Source organism: Saccoglossus kowalevskii, chromosome 7 (assembly GCF_978046115.1).
Source record: "Saccoglossus kowalevskii chromosome 7, keSacKowa6.1, whole genome shotgun sequence".
In the NCBI taxonomy this organism is placed as follows: domain Eukaryota; kingdom Metazoa; phylum Hemichordata; class Enteropneusta; family Harrimaniidae; genus Saccoglossus; species Saccoglossus kowalevskii.
Window position 1 is genome coordinate 24,492,719 of NC_140647.1, and position 26,053 is coordinate 24,518,771.

Below are 26,053 nucleotides of genomic sequence, written 5' to 3' on the forward strand. Positions count from 1 at the left end.
CATGAATAGACACCCCCCCCCCACCATTACCAACACTACCTTACCAGCCAATATGTCCAGCCAATATAGACATCCTTGTTTAAAAGTACATTTCAGTTGATCTGAACTGTATTTAAATGTCACGCGTAAGTCTGATTTACGCGTACATTTCATTTGTTATAAAATTTAAATGCCACGCGTAAGTCTGATTTACGCGTACATTTCATTTGTTATAAAATTTAAATGTCACGCGCAAGTCTGATTTACGCGTACATTTCATTTGTTATAAAATTTAAATGCCACGCGTAAGTCTGATTTACGCGTACATTTCATTTGTTCTCAAATTTAAATACCATGCGCAAGTCTGATTTGCGTAACTGCCGTATAGACAAAAATGCGCCTCACCTTTTGCACGCGCAACTACCCTCTAGAGGCACCTTTAGATACCTCAATATAGGAGGTACTATAGACATTCTTGTTTAATAGTAATAGTAGTTAACATGTACATCATTTATTGTAAAATATTGCGTACCTGTAACTAAATGTGACTATACTTCTGTTGATATCTGACAAGGGGAAAATAATTAAAAAGGAAGTTAATAATTAACATTGGATTGATATAGCTCAATGCCTGGCAGCAGATCTGTGAAATGAGTTATGTTATTGTGGATAGATGGATGACCTGAAATGGGGCATCAAGTGGAAAGCCTTTGACTTTCGGTTGTTAATTCAGAACATTTCCTGTCTATTGTGCAAAAAATGTGATCATTTTCTGTCTGCTCATTTTGCCAGTATCCTTGTAATAACCTTATTGTTAGACATCTTCCCAATTCTGCTGATCGGTGTATGAAGCCCAAAATTATGAAAGACCATGAAAGTTTTTATGAAAATTTTCACCATCATCAGTTGATCATTATCATTAATTTAATAATTATTTTTAATTGACTAAGCAACTGTTAAATATATTTGTAAAATGACCTGTTCATTGTTTCTAAAGATGATATCACTATGAGTTGTACGTTTGAAAGTAGTATGTGTGGATGGACTGATGCCAATGATGATGATTTTGACTGGATCCGACAACAAAGTAAGACTGGAACAGGATATACTGGACCATCAGGAGATCACACTATTGGAGGTACTTGAAATGATAAACCAAGATATTGCATATATGTCTAGTATAAAAGACTGGCAAAAAGTGAACTGACTTTTCCTCAGATGTTGCCCAAAACACCCCAAATCTTCCACAGGTGTTGGGTATATGTTCAGGTTTAATTATTAATTGCACCCGACTTTTGGATTTTAACGCTGATAAAATCTATACATATTCAAACCTAGTTTAATAGTATTTATGATAATGATGAAAACTAATTTAAATATTCAGGTTAAATATTAACTATTTACCGTGAAGACCATTACTAATACATTGTAGGATAGCCTCTCAATTTCAATATACTATCAGGACTCAAGGTACATGTATTTAGTACTTGGTCTGACAAACTATGCCAGTTATGGATTTCTGAACTATGGTTCTCTGAAAGATTTGCTTATCGTAATTTGATATGATCTTCACTTTTGCTAATAGAGTTTTTTAGTTTAGTTTAGTTGTATTTTTTCCCCCAGAAAATGGTTGGTTTATTTATATTGACAATACATTTGATATTGAGAGAGGTGCCAAAGCAAGAATCATTAGTCCTGAGGTGACTTTCACAGCAGATGAATCTCAATGTCTGACTTTCTGGTGAGTGTCAAACTATATTGCAAAAATTAAAATTTAATTTAAAATTTAATTAAATAGGTTTTATTTGATATTTATCATTCATTGAATACTACTGCATTTTTCATATAATATAAACTACAGAATTTCTAGAAAGAAAGACTATGTTGGAAAACAATTTTTTGTAGTCACTTTACACAAAATAAGATAACTCTGTGTACGGTACATATATGTGACACTTTGTATCCTATACATTTTGAATTTTTCATGAGAACACAGCATAGTGTTTACAAAAGCTATAAAGTGATCACAAAACATAGGTTCATGTGATCTTATACTGCTTAAGGTTGATGCCTACTCATGATTTCAAAAACCCAGAATTTCTTAACTTTTTAATATATTGTACTTCCAGGCAATATAAGTATATTGACTTTGAAAAAAATGGGGGTCACCAGGTTAATTTTCGAGAAAATCATGGTTGTATTTTAGTGGATAGCGGCCATTTTGGCAGTATTATAGTGCTTTTACCATAGGTTCCTACGGCAGAGATATTATGCCATATCTCAAATTGTAGGCTGGTGACATAGGCTGAAAAAATAATATATTGTTAATGATGGCCTACTTTTTGTTTTCCTGAATTTTTTCAAAAATCTGGGTTTTAAAAAGTGTTGAAAAATGCAATTTTTGTTTAACATTGCGCTCTATGGAATTGTTCTAAAAATAGCTATTTTTAGAAAAAATTTAGTGCAAGTTTCTCAAAATACGTCACTGTAACACACAATAGAATGCTATTTTATGGTGCCATGGGACAATAGCTTCATGATTTTACATAATAAACCAATGAACACTGTCATGCGATTTATGACCAACTTTCTCAACAAATATGAGTAGGCTTCTACCTGAGTTAAAATCTTCTTTTTTAAAACCTCTGATTACATTGCTGTGAAATTTGATATTAGCATCTATTGTGTGGAACGTAATAAAGTTTGAACATTTTTTGGTAATTGGTCAGCTTTTTATTCAGGACCACTAAACTACATTGACCTAAAATTTGGCTTGTAGCGTGTTTCATAAGTTTATTGATGGAAGGGGGAATGTTTGGCTTTGTGTTGAGTTAAGAGACATAGGCAGTTGAAATCATGGAATATGAATGTTTAATATGTAAATCTCTTGATGGAATAAAACATGGATATAAAATACTTGAAATTGTGCAATATATTTCTGATAGTAAGAACTAAATTGTCTTAGTGAATATTTAAATAATATTAAAGCGAGGGAGTCGTCTTCACCTGTGCATGCAACAGTTAGTCATAGCGTGTGATTGCTAACAAACAAGCACCATGTGTCTTTGCGTTTTTAGCGTATGTTGTTATCGTCGCTTGGGATACAATTCCCGCGCGTGCGCAGGTGACTACCCTCTTGCTTTAAATTTTTGCTAGACTTTAGTAGTGAGAGCTTCTATTGAATACAAAGTTCAATGGGTCCTCTCACTGTTAAGCAAAGTGTATGTTTATGTATATTCTGGTGACTTATACCGACAATACCAAATTTCAACATCAACATTTTTTTTAAACTAAGAAAAGAGGAACAATAAGCATAATTAATATATAATTTATAAAACAATTAACAGTAACAAAATGTTCAGAGCACACAATATTTTATCTCAATGGGCAACATTGTTGATGACAGGATGAGCTGGTGTCTCTCATCGCCATCTTGCGTCCACTTTTTTTAAACGACTTTTTTTAAAGCGAGAGGGTCGTCACCTGTACACGCATCGGAATTGAGTCCCAAGTGACGATAACAACACACACTAAAAACGCAAAGGCTCTTGGGTAGGCTTGTTTGTCAACAATGACATGCTATGGCCATCTGACGTATGCGCAGGTGACGACTCCCCTGCTTTAAGACTATATATATTGGCTTTATACTTGAATCATATGTTCTTTGAATGGATCTCTATAAGATGTGTTCATTTTGTAACAATATCCTCAATTCTCAATTTTTAGCAAATATTTTTGTAATTTTTGGTAAAAAATTATATTTTTGACTTTTTGAAAGTCTAATTGTTTTGATTTTTTATATAGTTTGTTTAATTTTGTAACGATATCATCACTTCTGTAGACTACCAGTCCAATTGCTTTTAATATTTGAGGTCTGTATACTTGTTGTTTGATCAAGTTACATTGGCATATTCTTAACAGCCAAAACAAAACTGTGTTTTGTCTTATGGGTGTGCATTATTGACTACCACAACATAGGACTGTCAGGTCAGGTTGTTTGTATTGAATACATGATTAGACTTGCTGTTCACATTCCAGGTACCACATGCATGGTGCCCATATAGAGTGCCTGAATTTTTACCTTGCTGACACTAATGATTTGGGAGATGTCATATGGACAAGACGGGGTACACAGGGCAATGAATGGAAGAAAGTTCAGATTACTCTGTCTGCTAATGGTCAAAAGAATATTGTATTTGAAGCAATTCAGGGCATTATACAGGGAGATATAGCCTTGGATGACATCATGCTTGAAGATGGGAATTGTTTTGTTTTAGGTAGGTCTTGATTTTTATCAATCATAATGTTAAAAAGTGTTTGCTTAAACCGCTTTATCAACATGTAGATTTAATCCTTCGATATTTGAATTCATATAAGTTTTTTGCATAGTGGGTTACTGGTTATTTATCTATCTCAAATTTGTTTAAAATGGCTGACAGGTGGCCATTTTGTTTATTGCATGTGTCCTAACTGTTCTGAGATGTACATTATGTTAGTCCAAAATGAAGAAGCATTATTCATTTCATCTGACCCTATTTTTATGATGATTACCATATTTATTCTATTAGAAGCACGTTTCAATAGAACTGTGTATAAACCGAAAATTGCATCTGAATCATTAAAAAATTACATGTACAATTACAACATATTAACATGAAATACAAGATTCAAACTTGCAACTCAGCAAATGTGACAGTAGACAATGCCCCATGTTACACCACTTCATACTGCAGTTGCATTTATCTTATGTGATTTCTGTTAGAAGATATGATATACATGAATCACACTTATTATGATATAAGTGACTATTAATAGGTGATTTTCTATTCAACTGCAAGATCTTGCAAGTTGCGTGAAAGATGTGCATAAATGCCTGCCGCTAAAATTTCTCTATTTCGTAGCTCACAATGAAAGGCCGATCTTTGACAGGAGAAATATTGCGTTTGAATACTCTTACCTTATCAAAATTGACCATCATCAAATGTGTACAGCACATTATTAAGCATGGAATATCCCCCAAAATACTTTTGTGTTTGTCGAATATTCCGTTTGATGTTTGTTGCCACTATGAGGCTATGACCTTTGTTTGTCTTGTTTTTACGTTCGATTCCACGCATAACGCAGGATCTTGGTCTTATAGACTATAGAAACACTGTAGAGGATTCTTTTCTAACTAGAGATGCAGGTATTATGGCTTTGACCATTTGTGCTTTTATAGGACTTTCTACTACATCCTTATTTTTGTGCTTTTACATTAATGTTGTGATAAGCACAGGGAAATTATTTGTGAATGCTGTTTATTTACTGATACACATATTTTGTAGATCATTGTGACTTTGAAGATGGTACCTCCTTGTGTGGTGGAACACAGGACCAGAGTGATACTTTAGATTTCACACTGACAGGTGGTACAATAGGTTCTGCAGCGGATCACACTCTTGGAACAGTATCAGGTAATAAAAGTAAAGAATCCATCAACGGCAATGAGTATGAAACATTTTTCCAACTTTCAGCCAATTTGGATTTATAAATTTGCAAAATCTATAACAGGACTACATTTCGGCTGTTATTCAATTAATTAAAATTGACAAATAAAAAAATCATTAAATATTTTTTTGGCAATTACAAGTTCTTACAAAAAAATAACTGACATATTCATAGAATATTGATGAATGTGTGTAACAAATCCAATGTTGATGTATACAAATGTTATCAACAATTTCAACCCTAACAGGTGACTTTGCCTTGAATTTTTCTGTGATGCATTGTGAATCCCAAGAAAGATTGTTTTTCATGATATCTATAAGTAAAACCAAAAAGTTTCAAACTTTTTAATGCAAAATAAAAGAAACAACAAATCGGTGAAATCTAAATATGTCAAGTATTAAAGAACGCTGACTCCAATCTCCAAGGAGTCCTCAAATATGTTTACAATTGCAGTTAGTAGTTATCACTTTGAAATTGTGAGTGACATTTTATTAATGATTTCTGTCTAGGAATATTAAATGTTTTTTCAAATGTTTTTCTAATTTATATTCCTGTAGGTCATTTCTTGACGGTCTCAGCAACTATTGAGAATAAATATCGGGTAGCTCGTTTCATCACGCCTACATTCCATGCCTCATCTACAAAATGCCTGCAGTTTTATCACATCAAGAGTGGATACGAGAATTTAGGTGTGTTACGTGTGTACGCACAGATTGGGGGTGACCGTGGGACTGCACTCTGGATGCGAAGTATTGCAAAGGAATATGATTGGTTTGAAGAACAGTTGACAGTTGAGACTACTCAGGATTTTGAAATTGTATTTGAAATGGCTCGTGGCAGTGGTAGCACCGGTTTTATCGGAATTGATGATTACTTTATCTTTGATGAAAAATGCTCCTCAGTAGGTGAGATTTGATAATTTAGTTCTTGTACATTCATGTGCTATTTATTTGTAAATCCATCCGTAAGTTGGTCCAGATATGACTTGATTGGTTTTATACAGACTTTACAAAAACAATGGTCATCAACATACATGTATGTATTCTGTGCATCCAATTTGCTAAATAATATCACATCAAATAGGGTCAACTTGCATCCTCAATTTACTGGGGTAAACTTGTTTTGCTGTTATCAGTTAAAAGTGCCTGCAATTGCTTGTCAGATGATGGACTTTGTCAACTCTCAGTACATGTCTGTCTTTCGAACATTTAACTGACCTGTTTTGTGCATTGAATGATGGAAAAGCTTAACATAGACATTTGCATAAAACAATCCAATAACTGGATGATGTTCTACTGAGTAGGTTTTAACAGGTACTATCAACATGTTAGATGTTGTCTGAAATGTGTTTGAAATATATAATTGTCATGCGTAAGTGGAAGTTATTCTCATTATTGACATGTGTTTAAATGTTTACATGTGTTTAAATGTTTACATGTGTTTAAATGTTTACATGTCTTAAATGTTTACATGTGTTAAATGTTTAAATGTTTACATGTGTTAAATGTTTACATGTGTTAAATGTTTACATGTTTAAATGTTTACATGTGTTAAATGTCTACATGTTTACATGTGTTAAATGTTTACATGTGTTAAATGTTTACATGTGTTAAATGTTTACATGTTTAAATGTTTACATGTTTAAATGTTTACATGTGTTAAATGTTTAAGTTTAGATGTTCACTCAGTTTAGCCACAAAAAATGTGAAACAAAAATCGGCTAACCATAGTACATGTGTATTAAATAACACATAATAAAAGTTGCATATTTAAGTTAACTGGTTTCAAGAGGGCGAAAAAACTAAATGGACATGATCCAAACTTGATTCAATATCTAAACTGACATTTTAGATCACAGGATGCTAAAGAAAAAAACAGTTTATATAGCCCGAATAGTTTTGGATAAATATTGTATAATTGGTATGCTGTTTGGTTTAATTTATTTTCAACCAATGCTCCCTACATTTTGGTGATGTAAATCATCACCAAAATGTAGGGAGCATTGGTTGAAAATAAATTAATGAACAATAAAAATTAATGAACAATAAAAAAACATTGAAACTACATTTTGTCTACTTTTCTTCAATAAAAATATGCAGCACATTCTACGATGGCTTGATTGATAATTTACTGTATTTTCATTTGTCATTCTATGCAAAATATTATTTGTACTGTAGAACACAAAATGTGTCAACCCTTGGCCACTACCTGAATCAAATGGACATACTGTATTTGTCATAGCGAGACTTCAATGTCTAATCAAAATACTGTTGTAGATAAATGTTCTTTCCAATGTAATAATAATGTTTATTATGTCAGTACACAGACTTAAACCCCATACATGCTGATCTTGATGACTGTGTCAGTATGGTTGACTGGCGGCCATTTTGTTGAACTAATCATTAAAATCCTATTACTTGAACCTATTCACAACCTAAGATGACTGGACGATTTTATTTTATTTATCTAGGTGATATACATATACCTGGCTCCTGTGATTTTGAGCATGGCATGTGTTCTTGGCAGAATGTGTACACTGATGACATGGATTGGGTGGAGAATAAAGGACATACTGGTACTGGTGGCACTGGGCCACAGAACGATCATACCTTGGGTACCCAAGATGGTAGGTTAAATCTGAGATACACTTACTTGTATTACAGTCATAGAGTTGCTTTTTCTGTTAATTCAAATGCATTGATTAATAGTATTTTTCTTGTTTATAAAATTCTATGTTATAGCTACACAACATTTTGTGTGTGTACAGTTTAGCATTACTTTGTTTGTAGGCACTTGATGTAATTGGTTTTTTGCTTGACATATTGTGATCCATGTCTAGCATGTTCTTTTAGAGCTATGTAGTTCATACATGTATTGACCTAGTATACTGAACGGTTTTTTTGGCATTTCTGATAAGATAAAATTTGGCGAAAATTACTGACACTGTGTTGTATAGTAGGACCACAAAGAAATTTTACAATTATCACTTACCCACAAAATTGCATTGGTAACAAATTTTCTCTCATGAAATTAAAGTTATCTACAGAATATAAATGTGCACTATAGAGAAAGTTGTATTTTGTATACCTTTTAAATAACATGTTACCGGTATATAGGTAGACATCTTTATTGGCCTAATTGTCTAACTTGTCATGTAACACATTCTCACTGTCTTTTCATCACGCTTGTGTTGTGTATTTGCATCATTCTTTTTGGAGCCAATTGCTTCAGAAATAACCTTGCAAAATACTTATTTGTAATGCGTTTTTCCAGAATAAGTTTTCAGATCACTAGTGATGTGTTTCAATGAATTTAGCACAATCAATATAACCTTGTAGAATTAGATGATCATCATGTTTTAAAAATGAGTTATTCCAAAGTAAGTTTTCAGATCATAAATGATGTGATTGAAATTTAGCACAATGCAAGTGTGATGGGAATAAGTAATAAATGCACTGCCTGAATATAACCTTGTAAAATTGAGTGATCATAGAAGTTATTTGAGTTATTCCAGAGTATTTAGTATTTAGCCTGCACTGTTGATTCCTGCAGGAACTTACCTCTATTTTGAGGCCTCCAATACTCCGCAGGGTGCAGTGGGTGCTTTATTCAGTGAACCGTTCCAGATGAATATTATGAACGATATGTGTATCAACTTCTGGTATCATATGTATGGAGGTGGAATTGGTACACTTACAGTACAACAATTATTATCGAATGGTGATGTCATAGATTTGTGGACTATGAGTGGTGATCAAGGCAATGAGTGGATGCCAGGAAGAACTGGATATTACCAGACAGTGGACTACCAGGTTTGAATATTTCAGTGATTTTTATTCAAAATATCTTTTATATATAATTAATTTTCTTTAACTTCTATTTTTGACTCCCGTGTGCGAAGCAGAAAAGGGAGTCTTTGCAGTTACCCTGTCTGTATGTCTGTATGTATGTATGTATGTATGTATATATGTATGTCACTTTTTTTGTTCCACCGTTATCTCAAGAACCACTAATCAAATTTTGGTGAAACTTGGCACATGGATGCTCTGAACTAGTGTGCAGATTTGATTAGTTTTGGGTAAAAATCTATGAATATTAATTATCTAATTTGAATGATAATTAACTGATTTCAAGCTGTTCCATGACTGTTCCACTGATATTTGAAGAACCACTCATTGGATTTCAATGAAACTTGGCACATGGATGCTCTGAACTAATGCGCAGATTTGATTAGTTTTGGGTAAAAATCTGTTAATATTATTAATTACCTAATTTACATAATGATTAATCAATTTTCGGCTTTTCCACTGATATCTCAAGTACTAATCATAACATTTCAATAAAACTTGGTACATAGATGTCATATGACACTGCACAGACCTGGTAGTGTTTAGGGTAATATCAGTACATATTAATTACCTAATTTGCATAATTAATTAATTTTCAGATTTTGATATTTCAAGTAGTAATGATCACATTTCAATGAAACTTGGTACATAGTTACTTGAGGACTGTGCAGAGACCTAATTAGTTTTTGGGTAAATATTTGTGCATATTAATCACCTTATAATTAGTTAATTTTCAGCTTTTCACCTGATATCTCAAGTACTAATCATCACATTTCAATGAGACTTGCAACATTTTCTAGGACTATGCAGAGACCTGATTAATTTTGGGATAAATAATTGTGCCTATTAATTACCTAATTTGCATAATTTTTTGCTGTTCTATGGCTGTTGCACTGATGTCTACAAACCACTCATTGGATTTCAATGAAACTTTTAAATAGTACCCATCACATTTCAATGAACCTAGGATTATACACCATATTAGTTTTTGGTAAATATGTATGCTTCTTAATCACTTAATTAACATAATTAATTAATACTGATATCTCAAGTATTGATCATCACGATTGAATAAAACTTGGTACGTAAATGCTCTAGGACAATAGACAGCCTGATTAATTTTGGGTTAAAATCTGTTCATATTATTTCTCTAATTAGCATAATAATTAATATTTTTTGGGTTCTAATCACATTTCAATGAAACTTGGTACATTGTGCAGACCTTATTAGTTTTACACTTAAATCTGTTCATATCAGTTACCTGATTTACATAATTAGTTTTCAGCTATTCCATCAATATCTCAAGTACAAGTAATTTTGAATTAATTTTTAATGTGTCTTCAATACTCTCAGCACACGGGAGTTCTTTCTAAGCTTTCTTTGATTGTTACTGTTTTTTAAAATTTATTACATAACAGCCTAAAATGATTTGTTAACTTTCATTATGGTGTAATAAATGAAATTATTATTATTATTATTATTATATAGAAAACTTTGAGTATTTTTCATCATGTTTGAAATTATTTTGATTGAAAATATTAAAGACATAAATAAAAGTGTGTAAATTATCATTAAATGAATACTTTTTTTGGCAACAAACATGACGATATTTATTCAATAAAACAGTTAAAAACACTAGTGCTGCTGTAAAACACCTGCATATAATATTATGAGGTTATTACGAGGATACCTCAAAGTATGCAAGAAGACAGTACAGCGACAGTATTGACCAACACGCTGCAAAGGTCGATGCGACGATATACTGTCTGAGTACTAGAAATGCCAACTTTTCTATAGGGTTGTAATTAAAAATAATGTTAATTATTGTTAACTGATATTGTGAGATTACTAAATTTAATTATTTTCTCAGTTGATCTTCAATGCAACAAGAGGTGGTGGTCCATCAGGTGATATAAGTATTGATGATATAGCAATCACCCTCGGTTTCTGCTCAAGTAAGTACATGTATATTGCTTTTAATAAAATTTATGACTGATAATCCTCTTACAGATTGCCTTGCAACACTTTTACATGTACATGTGTTGTATGCATCGCAGGGGAGCATGCAGGCATGTCGACCACAACACAATGTGATGACTTAAAAATAAACAATTTATATGTACATGTACATGTAAGTAACAGTAGTGATACATCATCATTTTGTAGTTGTTCAATTCAAATTTTTAGAAACTAAAAAAAAGTCACGCATGTATACATCTTCGCCAGCCAAGGACCATTTATTCGGCCGAAGCCTCAACATTAACCTTTGGCAGATTTCAACACAGTTTACTGTATGTCGCACGCCCTCAAGCTATTATAAGATTCACTCTGGCTCAGTTGCATTACCCAATCAGAACTCATGATAGAAATGACACATACTTGGTATGCATGACGTTAAAATAGTGAAATATAACAATCAACGTGTTGCTAGCTTTATGCTCTTTGAACGAGCTTACTGACCATCAAAAGAAAACGCTTAGTGCTGTATCTGAGGGAAATGATGTGTTTGTTGCTACAAAGACTGGATCGGGCAAGTTGATACGTTATCAGTTTCGACAGTTCTGTCAGTTTACTAAAACATGGTTTGAACAAATATTTAGACATTCTATGGTTTTCATTCACTTGTCCACAAGCAATTTTTAATGTTGTAATAAAACATTTTGGAAACGTGTTAACGAATATAGACCTTTCTGTTCTTGACTCGCAGTGAATTAGCGCGGACGTTAACCCAGCCGTTCAAATTTATGATACAGCAACGCTGGTTAATGGCGCCAGCTTCTTGGTGCGCCCAATCAAATGACTCAATTTAACTGCAGTGAAATACAGCTTTTCCTAACATGATCACGCACGGGTTCGTGGGCCGGTTATGAGCGGTCGGCTTTAGCGAAACCGTGCGATTCAGACGATGTCATGTATATGTCACGTGGGATTTTTATTAAACTTAGTCTGTTCTTTAAAAAATTTGAGTTCTTGCTTGCATGAGTCTAATACCAAAATCATTAATATGTGTTTTTATATACATGTACCTGTATTTCAAAATAGTTTCTGGTTCGTTTTTTTGAGGAATACATGCTAAAAATGTTTTTTTTTTGTTTTTATTTTTTTTTTGTATTCAGGCTCTCACAGTCTTTTTGATTGTGACTTTGAGGGTGATTTGTGTGGATGGAATCAGATGATTGATGATGAGTTAGATTGGACAAGAACTAAAGGTGACACTGGGGCACCTCATACTGGCCCATCTGGAGACCACACCAGGGGAGGTAATTTATAAGTGTCACACCACCATTACAATGTGTTTTTTTTACATTGCCAATATCATGGTTGATTCAGCTTTAATTGTTGGGTATTAAAGTGTAAATAAAGATACTATGTAAGTCTTGGTACTCTTTAGCACCTTACTGATATGAAAAATATTCCTCTTATTTATTATTCTATGAAATTAAAATAAACCGTATATTTCAAGTTTGTTCATATTAAAATATTCTTAAGGAAAAAATTCTTAAATCCAGCAAAAAAATGGTAAAATGTTTTTTGTTTTTATTCACCAATTTCAGTTGTAAATAGTATGGATAATCTCTGACCTCTGTTATTTTTATGTTTAGCTGAAGGCTATTACTTATATATTGACAATGATGGAGATCAGGATGTTGGTGACGCAGCAAGACTTGAAAGTCCAGCAGTTACGTTTGAAGCCAACAGACCAAAGTGTTTCTCCTTCTGGTAAATCACTTACAGATTTAGATAATATTATCTTTCTAATTTTTTTGGCTTCTCTTCTGCTGAGTTACTGAGTGTGGAGATTCCAAGATTCGCAGAATAGCCTGAGAGCTCAAAGGGCGGCAGTCGTCGTGCCAAGTCCTGTTCGATATGGGACTCATAGCGACGTATACAACGCATGTTAAAATACATTGTTTATTTACATGAAATTCGAACACGCGACGACAACCGCACTTAAATATGTGTGGATGCCAAGATGACACTAATTTCTCATATACATATATTTCATAAAATAATAACTGCAAGAAGGTCATTAACTTTGCATAGAACTGAATTTAATCTCTTAGTGCCCAGTCCAATGAGAGTACCAAACTTCATCTATTATTATAATATTAAATATGGATTCTTATAATCAACAATTTGTAATAATTAATGTTTCTCTATAAAACATATATGCTTTTTAGTTTTAGTTTGTCATAAGTTTATATGTGTCCAGAGTATTTCACTTGTCAACTAGGTAAATCTTGAAGTTCTAATACACCTCCCAATTTATTTTTTTGAAAACTATTTGCTAATACTGTGGCCACTACAAACCATGGCCCAGTTATGATTATATTTATGATAATTATTACAACTTTTTATCTCTTATGTATTGTATGTTTTTATGTTCCTTACCATACAAAAACCCTCTGAAGGTTTTTAGTAGTGTAATAAATTTATTATTATTATAAAAAGACCTCATACAGTACATTATATTTTCTCAGTGTAGATTTGAAAAAAAATGGATCTATGAGGCTAATAGCCAAAATTTAGCTGATTTTTATGCACCACTAATTGTTCTGTTGCAGGTATCACATGTATGGAGCGCATATTGGTACATTGAGTGTTTACTTTCAAGGTGGTCAAGGACTTAGTCCAATCTGGACAAGACAAACAACACATGGGGATCAGTGGCACAAAGCCAAAGTAAATCTGTTACTTACATCTGATGACACGCGTAGTGTTGTCATAGAAGCGACACAGGGATATAGAATCCATGGTGATATTGCTATTGATGATATTAGTTTGGAAGATGGATATTGTACCCGAGGTAAGCCATTTCAAATTGGTAATGTGAAAGTACATATTAGTCCTGTGTTGGTAGTTATAGTATAGTCAATGTGGTAATAATTGATATGTCTAGTTTTCTCTGAAACTGCTGTTCTTTCAATATTAAAGTTTGAGGCTCATCACAAGTTGAGTAGGTGACTTTTTCATAGTCACAGTCTATCGTTAATAAAATTATTAAAAACTGGTTAATGTGTCGTTTGTTTAATAATTCGTATTGGGCAAGCGCAACTCACAAAGATTTACATGGAATTGCAATAAAACAAATATTTGACTCTAAACACACCTGGGTATGCAGTGCTTATGTGAGACCAAAATTATGTATATGGATTAGAGCCGGCAATACTAATTTAACTGTGCTTGGATGTGTAGTCGTCAAATTATATATCCCCCAATACATCGACGCTGCAGGTCGGCGTTCTTTCTACACTAATCTGACGCATATCGCGCAAGGTGTGCCGGGAGTTTGTTTGAAATTTTGACCGTTTCAAAGTCAATCGTCGATTGGCACGTATTTACGGATATATTAAATTGTGTCATGCCCCAATACTTAATTTTAAATGATGATCAAACATGTATTAAGACATCATCTGTGCTTTGGATAACTTTAGTTTCACATAAAGATCTAAGCACGTCTTATAGGGAAGCTGTTTTGGTTGAATAAATATAACATTGCTATATGGTTGACTTATATGTTATACTATACTGCTGTGATTTTTAGATTATTATGGATGCGACTTTGAAGATGACACGGTGTGTGGTGGTGAATTTGATCAAACCACTGGACTTACATGGATTCTATCTACTGCTGATAATCCTGATGGCCCACCACAGGATCATACCTACCAAACTGCATTAGGTATAATTAGGGTTACCGTATACTGTAAAAGGATTAATTATTCACTGACTGGAAAATGCGCTAAATTAAAACCCAGTGAATATGTAAAATTTAGCATAGAACACATTGTCTAAATGACAAAACCATTGAATTTAAAACCCACTGAATATGTCTGAAATGGTAAATCAGCGAAATTAAAGCCAGTGAAATTTTAATAGTCATTTTACAGTACTTTCCTTTTGATGTTTGTTCTTATAATATGTATGGTCAGAGGTACATTACTTGGGGTTTGCAACTCACATAGTACTGTATGGTGACATCATGTCAAGATCCCATTCAAGTCTCTTCTCGTAGATAGCGAGACTGAGGCTACGACCTTCTGACATGACATATATCAATGTTCAAGGTTTGTAATGAAAAAATAAAACTTTTCTTGTCACTATCATAGTGAAAAATGTAATACATCGAAAATGTACAGAAAATATAGTTCTCGTAATCCGTCATATCGTGGACAGCTATTTTGATCCACCTGGACATCCCAGTATCCTAGTTACCTCGGGCATGCGCATTCGCATTTTTTTGAGTTGGAACGCTTATGTGAGAGCGAGATTGTGACGGGATCTTGGTATCATGTCACCGTAGTTACAAACCCCAAGTAATGTACCTCTGGTATTGTATTATTTACAACAGTAATTTATGTGAAGAATTGTAAAACAGAAATATTCATCTCCTTTTGAATAAAAAAAATGCCATAAATTATACCGGTATATCGCAAATTTACTTACCACAACATTTAGCTTTTGAATTCAGCTTTTGGATTGCTCTGGGTTTTGTTATAAATTGGTTAATTTTCTCTAAAAACAGTGATATCTTATTAGGCTGTTTGACAGCTTTTTCAGAGCATACAGATATTTCCTCTAAACACCAAAGGCAACTTTTTCATATTTTTTTCTTTCAAATATTTTGATTAAGAAATGTAGATATTAAATAGAAAACTATTTAATCTGTTTGGTTTAAAATTAACAGAGAAATTCTAGAAAAATTAATAAAAATGTTGAACTAAGATTTTGTGGGAAAATTTTACAGCATTGAAAGTTTAAAATACTGTCATCAGAAAATATTATGAATCTGTTAAAACCACAGAATTTTGTAGCACTGACAATTTCTTGAAATGTGCAGTCGTGTTATGTACATAATGTCATAATGTCGTGTCATAATTTGTATGTACATTTATTTTCAGGTCATTTCTTACTTGTGGTAGCTACGGCAACAAACACCGGCCAGGTTGCTAGATATTTGACAGCTACTACAACTACCACATATGATAGATGTCTAGAGTTCTATTACGCTGCTCACGATACTGATATCGGTGTATTAAGCATTCGTACTGTGATGGACGGACACATGAGTCACCCATTGTGGATTCGCTACCTGCAAATCAGCAACAGAATGAGTATTGGTCAAGTATCTATAAAACAACAGACTAATTTCCAGATTGTATTTGAACTTGTACGACATTCTGGAACTGCTGGTTATCTGGCATTGGATGATATTGAACTGCTGGATGATGACTGCCCAAATCCCAGTAAGATATGTTAATGTTCAGTATACATTTATTAATCCAGTGTACATTAAGAACAAATAAAATTGAAAATAATTATTTTTTTAGCAATAAAAATATTGTTATTACCCATAATTAATTTCTGTATAATGCACGAAGACAGTACAGCTGGAGTATCGAACGACGCGCATACTTTGAGGTATTCTTGTAATAACCTAAGTTATTATTATATATCTTTTCCTTCCAAGGATACATAATGGGAATGTTGAAATCCAAAAGGCTTAGAACAGAATCAGCAAACTTTTTTGTGTGGAGTCCGGTCAAACCATGGTGGCAGCCATGTTTGTTTTTTTATATTAGAGGCCGCTTACGTGCATAATCATTCCATATTTGGAATTTGCATTTCCCTATATAGTAGTATGAAAATACTCTGTAAAATACTGCAAAATTGCAGCACGCTGTATATTGTGGCATTACGGTGACAGATGTATAATAATAGTATATATTATAGAGAAATAATTACAAATAAATAATAATGGTAAAAAATGGAATGAAAAAGTAACATTCTTGTTAATCAACTTAAAAGTCTTGATCACTGTAAATATTATTTTTGAAGTATAAAGTAACACTGTATCATAAGATGATATGATTTAAAAATTAGATTTTAATTTTAATATTCACAATCGATAGCAAAAATCAACTACCAATCACAAAGATTGATACATTTGTAGGCAATGTGTTGTTTCACAAAGATAAAAATTTGCAAATTCTGAGATAGTACTTGTTAATTTATTTATTTACTCACATTATGTTGATGTCTGAATTTGTACATTTTTTTTTACTAGCTTATTGCAATTTTGAGTCTGGTAAATGTACTTGGATGAATGAGATTGGTGTAGATCAGTTAGATTGGGTGTTAAATAAAGGAACAACATCTACTGGTGGCACTGGACCACAAACTGACCATACTACGGGATCTGATCAAGGTAATTATTCACTCATTCATGATCGGCCTGAGGTAATACAAAATGATAAACAGTCTTCCAATCTTCCAACAGTGCTGCAAGTACATGTAGACTATTGGTGAGCAGGCTGGTTAAACTACGTCTTCAAATTTTCTGTTATAAATGTCTTCATACATTGAACATATCTGATTCAATATTTATATTAACAACTCAAATATGGAAAATAATTGTAATGTAACTATTTTCTATTATTTAATTGTTAAAATGCTGTTTGTACAACTGTTTACGACCACAGAATAATATTTGTAGTATAAAATGTTATATATTTTCTTAACTTAACTTAAGAAATTTTAACAGTTTTAACTACCACAGCATCTTGTTATGAAAATCTCTTCATTTATCTGGACATTGTCGTGATCATATAGGTATATTCAAATTACAAACGCAACTCATCAAAACACAAATATCACTAGTAAATATGGCCAGCAATGCAGGGATTGATTACATGTTTTGTTTATTTGAATTCATAAATTTTAATATTTTTTAACTAAATTTCAGGTACCTATTTGTATATGGAAGGTTCTAATACGGAAGCAGGTACATTTGCTGTTTTGTTTGGTAGTATTCAACCAGCCATACTGGGATATAAATGTTTGGAATTTTGGTACCACATGTCTGGAATTGAGATCGGCTCTTTGCAAGTGGACATAATTGATTCTCATAATTTTGTAACTGGTCTGTGGTTATTGAGTGGTGACCAAGGAACTATATGGCAGTATGGGCGAATAGCATTCACAAAAGACACTGAATATCAGGTATGTAACTGGTATAGTTCATCATCATCATAGTTTATTGGCTAAATATATTAAAAATATAAATATAAATTAGATTGGTCTTGTGCATTTAGGGGTTATCATGTCTGTATGACTGGTCGAGCAGCAAAATGCCATAATCCATATATTAATTGAGTGGTTGAATTATACGGATGGGTATTAGTGGGTATTAACCAATTTTTAATTATCAAATAGATGATCACCTGATTGAATGTAGTAGATACATGTGTATGATATTGAAGAAATATAGACTTTGATTTTAACTACTGTAAAGGGGTTAATTATTCACTGGGTTTTAATTTTGCTTATTTCGCTGACTGGAAAATCCGCTAAATTAAAACCCAGTGAATATGTAAAATTTAGCATAGAACATATCTCAATGATAAAACCAAGAATGAAAAACCCATTGAATATGCCTGAAATGGTAAATCAGCGAAATTTTAACCCAGTGAATAATTAACCATTTTACAGTTTGTAAATGCACATCACACAACCAAGATAAGGGATAACAAACAAGCAATTTATTGAGATAAAATAAATGAAAAAACAAATAATAAATACAAATACATGTAAAATAAACCACTCTGTAAAATCAATCTATTAAACAACTACAAAATTGAAAACAAGTCAAAATAAGGCTTGTAAATATAAACAATAAGTACCTAAAATAAAATTGGGCAAGGGGCCCCTTCGATCAGGTCACTGTCAAAGTTGGGGTCAAGGACACACTGCCATGGCCGAAATGTAGGGAGGTGGCCATGCAGATGGCCGTCGAACCCTGTAATGGGGGGCAGGATGGAGTCCTTTTCCCCACAGTTAGTCTGACAGAAGAGACCAAGGAGGGAATGTGGGGGATGGAGGTGGGATAGCGAAATCAATGTACACTACGCGTGGCGTGACAAAGAATGAATGAATGAATAAAAGACAAAGGGGGATAAAACAATGAAGGGACGCTAAGTGGCGTGTGCAAGATAAACAAAGAAAAGGTCGGGGCAAGGCATGATTGGTGGAAATAACAGGGGAACTCTGATTGGATAGTCAAAAATGTGGGAAGCAGAGTGAGTGCATTTACAAAACATATTTGTGACAACACAAATTTCACTTTGTAAATGCACATCACACAACCAAGATAAGGGATAACAAACAAGCAATTTATTGAGATAAAATAAATGAAAAAACAAATAATAAATACAAATACATGTAAAATAAACCACTCTGTAAAATCAATCTATTAAACAACTACAAAATTGAAAACAAGTCAAAATAAGGCTTGTAAATATAAACAATAAGTACCTAAAATAAAATTGGGCAAGGGGCCCCTTCGATCAGGTCACTGTCAAGGTTGGGGTCAAGGACACACTGCCACGGCCGAAATGTAGGGAGGTGGCCATGCAGATGGCCGTCGAACCCTGTAATGGGGGGCAGGATGGAGTCCTTTTCCCAAGCGGAGGGCATGAGAAGACAGAACATGACCGAAGTGACCCCCATGGACTTAGTACTTCATGTAAACTATTCCAGAGCACTTAGTATGTAACAAGTTTCAGTTAAATCTATGATTTGTCTAAATTTAAATCTAATCTAAAATTATCTAATTTATGCAAATTAATTCATTTCAATCCTAAATTAATTATGTCTATGGATTACGTCAGAGCGCATATGTGCTAATTTTCATCAAATTTACTTATATTTCGCTCATTTTGGAAAAAATACACACAGAATAAAACTACAAAAACCAATAACTTCAAATTCTGGGGATCATATTTCATAAATTTGACTTCTTCTTGTACTGTAGTTGCTGATTGTTGCTACACGTGGTGTTGGTCCTAACAGTGACATTGCAATAGATGACATCATCATCAGTGAGGGCGAATGCTCAGGTACAGCAGATTATTGACATTTCAAGTCTTATAAATTAGTAAAATTGTATCTAGAATATGATTATATCAATATAAATTTTAATTTGCAGGGCTGTATGTAGACCTCTTATAGCATACTAACAGAACTAATAAGGATTAGTTTCAAAATAAAGTGCAGGAGCTGTCACATGGGCATACAGAAGGTGGCTTATAGCGTGTCATCATTTACAAACAAGTGTCTACCCATGAGCTTTTGCATTTTTAGCGTGCATCGTTATCCTCGTTTGGGACTCAATTCCCATGTGTGTGCTTAAAATGCATTCACAAAAATGAATCAAAATTCACACAATAGGCTATTATGACTACTATCATTTAGAATATTTTTAGTTTGTTATCAAAAAGATGCTATTAACATTATCAGAGAGCTCAGGTTGAATATCCACTTATTTTGTTCAATGTTTATCCTAGTTACATTGTATGTGTTCATGATTACTCTTTGTCTAAATAGTGCCTGGTGTGCATCCTTAGTAGGTACAGTAGATGCATGTGTAGTTTGTAATCTTATGGTAATGTGTACATTAAATTTGTAGGTTTGCCTGTTGAAGCTGTATTAACCCCACCATCACCAGGTAAGCATAATCAGTTGTATACACACTGTTACTTAACAATTATTTAGTAACTCAACTATTACAGTCACAAGGCACAGTCCGAGATGGTGCTCATATCTGTACCATGTCTTTCACAGTCAGCTGGCGCACACGTGATAATAAAATAAATACGATATTTACTACATGGGGGCCACCATCTTGAATGACGCATAAAACTAAATAAGAGACAAGTTGTGAAATGAGTTTTTCAGATTCCTACAAATCAGGACAAAAATATCAATCTTTCACAAAAATACGGTCCGTTGGGGTTATATTAAGCCAACCGATAACAAAATTCGGCCTAATTCGTCGTTTTTGTGTGGAAAAATCCTTTGCATACGAACACCTAATTACACGGAGAACATGGAACACTTTCCTGGGGTATTTGAAACCAAAAATTTGCATTCCAGCTCAGCAGCCAATCAGCGACGGCCTAACGCTTAGATGACAATTTCGGTTTCAAATACCCCGGCTTAGTGTTCTAGGTTCTTGGCGTAATTAGGTGTTCGTATGCAAGGGATTTTTCCACACAAAAACGACGAATTAGGCCAAATTTTGTTATCGGTTGGCTTAATATAACCCCAACGGACCGTATTTTTGTGAAAGATTGGTATTTTTGTCCTGATTTGTAGGAATCTGAAAAACGCGTTTCACAACTTGTCTCTTATTTAGTTTTATGCGTCATTCAAGATGGCGGCCCCCATGTAGTAAATATCGTATTTATTTTATTATCACGTGTGCGCCAGCTGACTGTGATGTCTTTGTACTCTGCTGGAACACTGATCAAAACCAAAATTTGAAAAATCAAATGGGATGCATAAACATTCAGATGTGGTAAATATTATTGAAAATTGAATGTTAGTACATATTTAATGCAAATTTAGGAAAATATTATATATAATATTGCAAAGACCTGAAAAAAATCTTTAGCAACGGTCTAATTTTTAGTCCCCATTCGGATGCAGTCCGAAAGCGGGAACTTAATATGTTTTGACCTTTGTGTGTCCGTGCGTGTGTGCGTGCATGCCTCCGGATCTGTATCTCAAACTTGCCTGGACCAATTACAATCAAACTTCACACTTACATCATACATAATAATATACATATGCACATCAATTTGTTTCATGATCAGTTTCAAGAAGGCCGAATGGTGGCCATTTTTGTGCTAAAAAATCGTCAAAATCAAGAATTTATGGATGGATTTTGTTTAAACTTGGTACATACGTTGGACATTATGGTACCTTGATGCACATCATTTTATTTTTCGGATCCAACTTAAAATGGCCATTTTGTTTTAATGAATGCAGTTCTACTGCCATATCTCTGCCATAATTTGACTGATTATGTTCAAATTTTATATATTCATTATAGATCAAGTCATAGATATACAAATATATTTGTTTGACTATCTGATTCAAAATGGCTGAATGACGGCAATTTTTGTGCTGAAAACTCATCTACATCAAGCATTTCTGGAATTCTAGAACCAGATCTTGGTCATTTATGGATGGATTTTGTTCAAACTTGGTACACACATAAAACATTATTTGGCTGATTATGATCAAATTTTATATATTCATTATACAGCATAACATAGATATATTGGTTTGACTATCTGATTCAAAATGGTCAAATGGCAGCCATTTTTATGCTAAAAAATCATCAAAAATCAAGCATTTCTGGCATTCCAGAACTGGAATGGATTTTGTTCAAACTTGGTACATACATTATCGGTTTCTGATGCATGTCATATTATTTTTCAGATCGGATTCAAAATGACTGTTTGGTGGCCATTTTGTTCAAATGAATGCACTTCTAGAGCCATATCTTTGATATGCTTTGACTGATTATGTTCAAATTTTATATATTCGTTTTACATGATATTATAGATATTCAAAATGACTGGTGGCCATTTTGTTTTAATTAATGCTGTTTCAGAGCAATAATTCTCAATATGGACAAGTACTCATTTGACAATCAGATACAAGATGTCAATCATTTTAATGTTAAAAAATCATTATAGTCAAGCACTATTATTACTATAAACAAAACTATATATCTCAAATTTGATAACTAATAGGAACTGTGCCATGCATGGCTTGTATTTTTTTGTATTAAATATTAATGACACTTGATTTGATTGGTGTAAGAGGAACATTAATGGCACTTGGCTTGTCATGCAGACACACAATAATTGGTATTTAACTGGTTTTTTTTTACTACAGCTCCGAGTGGTAATCCATGTGGTTCCAACAGTTTTACCTGTGATGATGGTACATGTATTCCAGATTACATGTATTGTGACTTTGTCCATCAGTGTCCCGATAAATCTGATGAGACATCATGTCGTAAGTATAACTATGTTTTAACAATTTATTTTTTTTATATTTAATTTTATGCCTCATATCAATAAAGATACCTGTAAATTTTGGTAAATATTTTTTCATTTTTAGTAAAATGCTATTTTTGGAACAGCTTGCCAAATTTCTATGTTTTTTATGTAGACACCTCAAATTCTCTAGTTGTAGTGGATATTTTTGTCATTTTTGGTAATGAATGCTATTTTTGGCTTTTTCTTGAAAACTGTTAGCACAATTGCTTTGATATTTTATATGTAGACACATTAGATGGACCTTATACAGATTTCTTCATTTTGTGACAATACCTTCACTTCATTACAGCTGCTAACTGCAATTTTGAACAAGATGAGTGCGGGTGGTACGAAGGCACGTCTGATGATAACTTTAATTGGTACAGAGCAAGTGCATCTGACACCAGACATACTCCAGATTTGGCACCATCAGTTGATCACACACATAATAGTGCCACTTGTAAGTAAACAAATGTACAAACAAATATCAAGCTATTCTAAAAGTCTGAAACAGAATGAAGACGATAACAGAGTTTTTGGCTTTAATATGCAAAGGAAAGTAAAAGGTGTTTACCCACAAAAATATTAAATGTGTGAATATTTTTGAGATATAGAGATACATGTAATAATAATAATAATAATAATAATAACTTTATTGCATCCTTAGAAATACAATGTTTCTATCAGTTAATAGCAATAAAGATTAGTTGTGATAACTACTATTACAAAAAGAAAGTTAGTTGTTAATGGGATGAAGCAAGTGTTGCATATCAAATGGCATTTTAATTTCTTGATTGAAATGAGTTATGAATATAGTTGCCAATCTTTTTTATTATTACATCATATCTTGAAGTCACCAAGAAATTAAATTACTGTAGAATACTTTATTTTCACTTGGAATTTATTTTCGCTATTTTCGCTGAAGGGATGATTCCGTGAAAATAAAATCCAGCGAATATACTTTTTTTCCTATATTTCACATTAAATTCATCAAAAATCAGTGAAAATAAATTCCATACAAAACGCCCAAAAAGCCTTTTCAGTGAAAATTAATTCCAGCGAAAATAAAGTATTCCACAGTATATGTGTTGGCAATGTTTTAGAAGATTAAATCTAGTACCTGTACATGTGAACTGTATTTTTGTAAGCTCTTCAGTTTTACAATTATATGCTCATGAATTTAGCTGTTTGAGGAAAACTGCAAATTTTGCAGAACTGCTATTTAAATTTGACATCGTGAGTCGCGTGACAAGTCCCTGAAATTTCATTACAATGAATGCCCTAAAATTGACTGTAGCTGCAAATGACTTTAATCAAATCTTGTTGAGAGTGAATGCTTCAAGATTTGTTTGTCCATTAAATAGTGTTACATACCATTATGTCCCATCATGCACTGTTCCTACTATTGATACATAGATCAGGGAAACAGTGCATGATATGGGAGAGAATATTCTAATAACATTATTTGTGTTGTGTTTTGGTTCTCTCGCTCACAATGAGATCTCATTAATCATGTTGATTATTTAAACACAAAATTTGGAAATGTCCAAAGTATGTTTTACAGTACATTTATACAATATAGCAGCAATTTGATTGAAATTTTTTTACGTTACATCTAAAAATGTGGGGGTGAATTTTTAATAGAAATATACACAATCACTGTTAAGTCTGTACTTCTTTTGCAGCTTATTTTGTCTACATTGCACCTGTCGGTATGTATAGTAATACCCAAACTGCAGAATACATGAGTCCGTTGTTTTCGTCGGCTGCACCTGACTGCCGATTAGATCTCTGGATCTATGTGTATGGTGCTAGTCCAAGAACACTGCAAATCTACCTTGTACAAGAAGAGACAGAGCTTCTAATATGGTCAAGTTTTGCTAATTTTGGTGACCAATGGAATAATTTTGTAATTGGTATAGGGAGGCAAGTCAAACCGTGGCAGGTATGTGTGTCTTTGAGTGGGTGAATGAATTTCAGGATTCTGAGGTCTAACAAAAAAACATTCTGTGCTTGATTGTGTATTAAGGTTGGCAGCCTATAATAATAAAAATGATGAATTATATGAATATTTAGAACTTTATGTCTGCAAATATCTAATTAGACTAATAAAATGACCAGAATAATAAAAACAATGACCAGAATAATAATGATGATGACTGGAAGTTTATCGTGTTATTACTAAGAAGGGTAACATTTTTGCAGAAATTTAAACCAACAGTGATTGTAACTGCAAATGTGCCTGTCAATAGCTGAATGCACACCATGCCTAATTAATTAGCTTGACTTAGCGTATGGTTGTAAGCGAAGTTCAGTGAAAACACAATTTCTCTGTCATTTTGACAAACTGAGTTGTTCTGATAAAAAGGTTATTACCCAGTACCTGATATCACTTCATATTCAAAAAGCAGGTTGGTACTTGTGGTGTCATGAGCTAGTGTACTTATCATCTCTCGTTTGTGGATAATACTAGACCATGATGTTGCTCATACAATCCAGCCTGCACGAACAGGTGATAATCTCATAGTAATATCCTACTTTAATTTGGTTTGTGCCAAACTATTGTTTGTTTTTCTTATTTTTTTCCACCCTGAACAACTGTATTGTTTTATAATACAAACATAGGGGCAAAATGACAGATAAATCATGACGAGGAACGTAAATACAGCTTTCAAAATTTGTATGAATGTTTTTACAGTTCCTTCATAGTTTTTAAGAGATTTTTTCATTATTGCTTAGTGTAATGAGTTTTAAAACGCATAGTAAAGCCATTTGTCGCTGGATGCACCAAGAACGCTAACTATTACCGATAAATATAACTAATCAGAAACCGGTACCAGAAAG

General features: G+C 33.1%; 1 protein-coding gene across 1 annotated transcript in view; it reads left to right on the forward strand.

Moving 5' to 3' along the window:
- Positions 1–26,053, forward strand: part of LOC144359182 (MAM and LDL-receptor class A domain-containing protein 1-like) — a 62,716-nt gene that overhangs the window by 7,162 nt on the left and 29,501 nt on the right. Inside the window, exons 11-30 of the mRNA XM_085501871.1 lie at positions 977–1,117; positions 1,603–1,720; positions 4,018–4,256; positions 5,304–5,432; positions 6,024–6,371; positions 7,937–8,092; positions 9,019–9,278; positions 11,185–11,269; positions 12,431–12,578; positions 12,918–13,034; positions 13,880–14,121; positions 14,860–14,997; positions 16,217–16,561; positions 17,383–17,523; positions 18,061–18,317; positions 20,128–20,212; positions 20,782–20,820; positions 23,064–23,186; positions 23,520–23,669; positions 24,895–25,154. Coding sequence (XP_085357997.1) covers positions 977–1,117; positions 1,603–1,720; positions 4,018–4,256; positions 5,304–5,432; positions 6,024–6,371; positions 7,937–8,092; positions 9,019–9,278; positions 11,185–11,269; positions 12,431–12,578; positions 12,918–13,034; positions 13,880–14,121; positions 14,860–14,997; positions 16,217–16,561; positions 17,383–17,523; positions 18,061–18,317; positions 20,128–20,212; positions 20,782–20,820; positions 23,064–23,186; positions 23,520–23,669; positions 24,895–25,154 — 3,521 coding nt within the window. The remainder of the gene's footprint in view (positions 1–976; positions 1,118–1,602; positions 1,721–4,017; positions 4,257–5,303; positions 5,433–6,023; positions 6,372–7,936; positions 8,093–9,018; positions 9,279–11,184; positions 11,270–12,430; positions 12,579–12,917; positions 13,035–13,879; positions 14,122–14,859; positions 14,998–16,216; positions 16,562–17,382; positions 17,524–18,060; positions 18,318–20,127; positions 20,213–20,781; positions 20,821–23,063; positions 23,187–23,519; positions 23,670–24,894; positions 25,155–26,053) is intronic.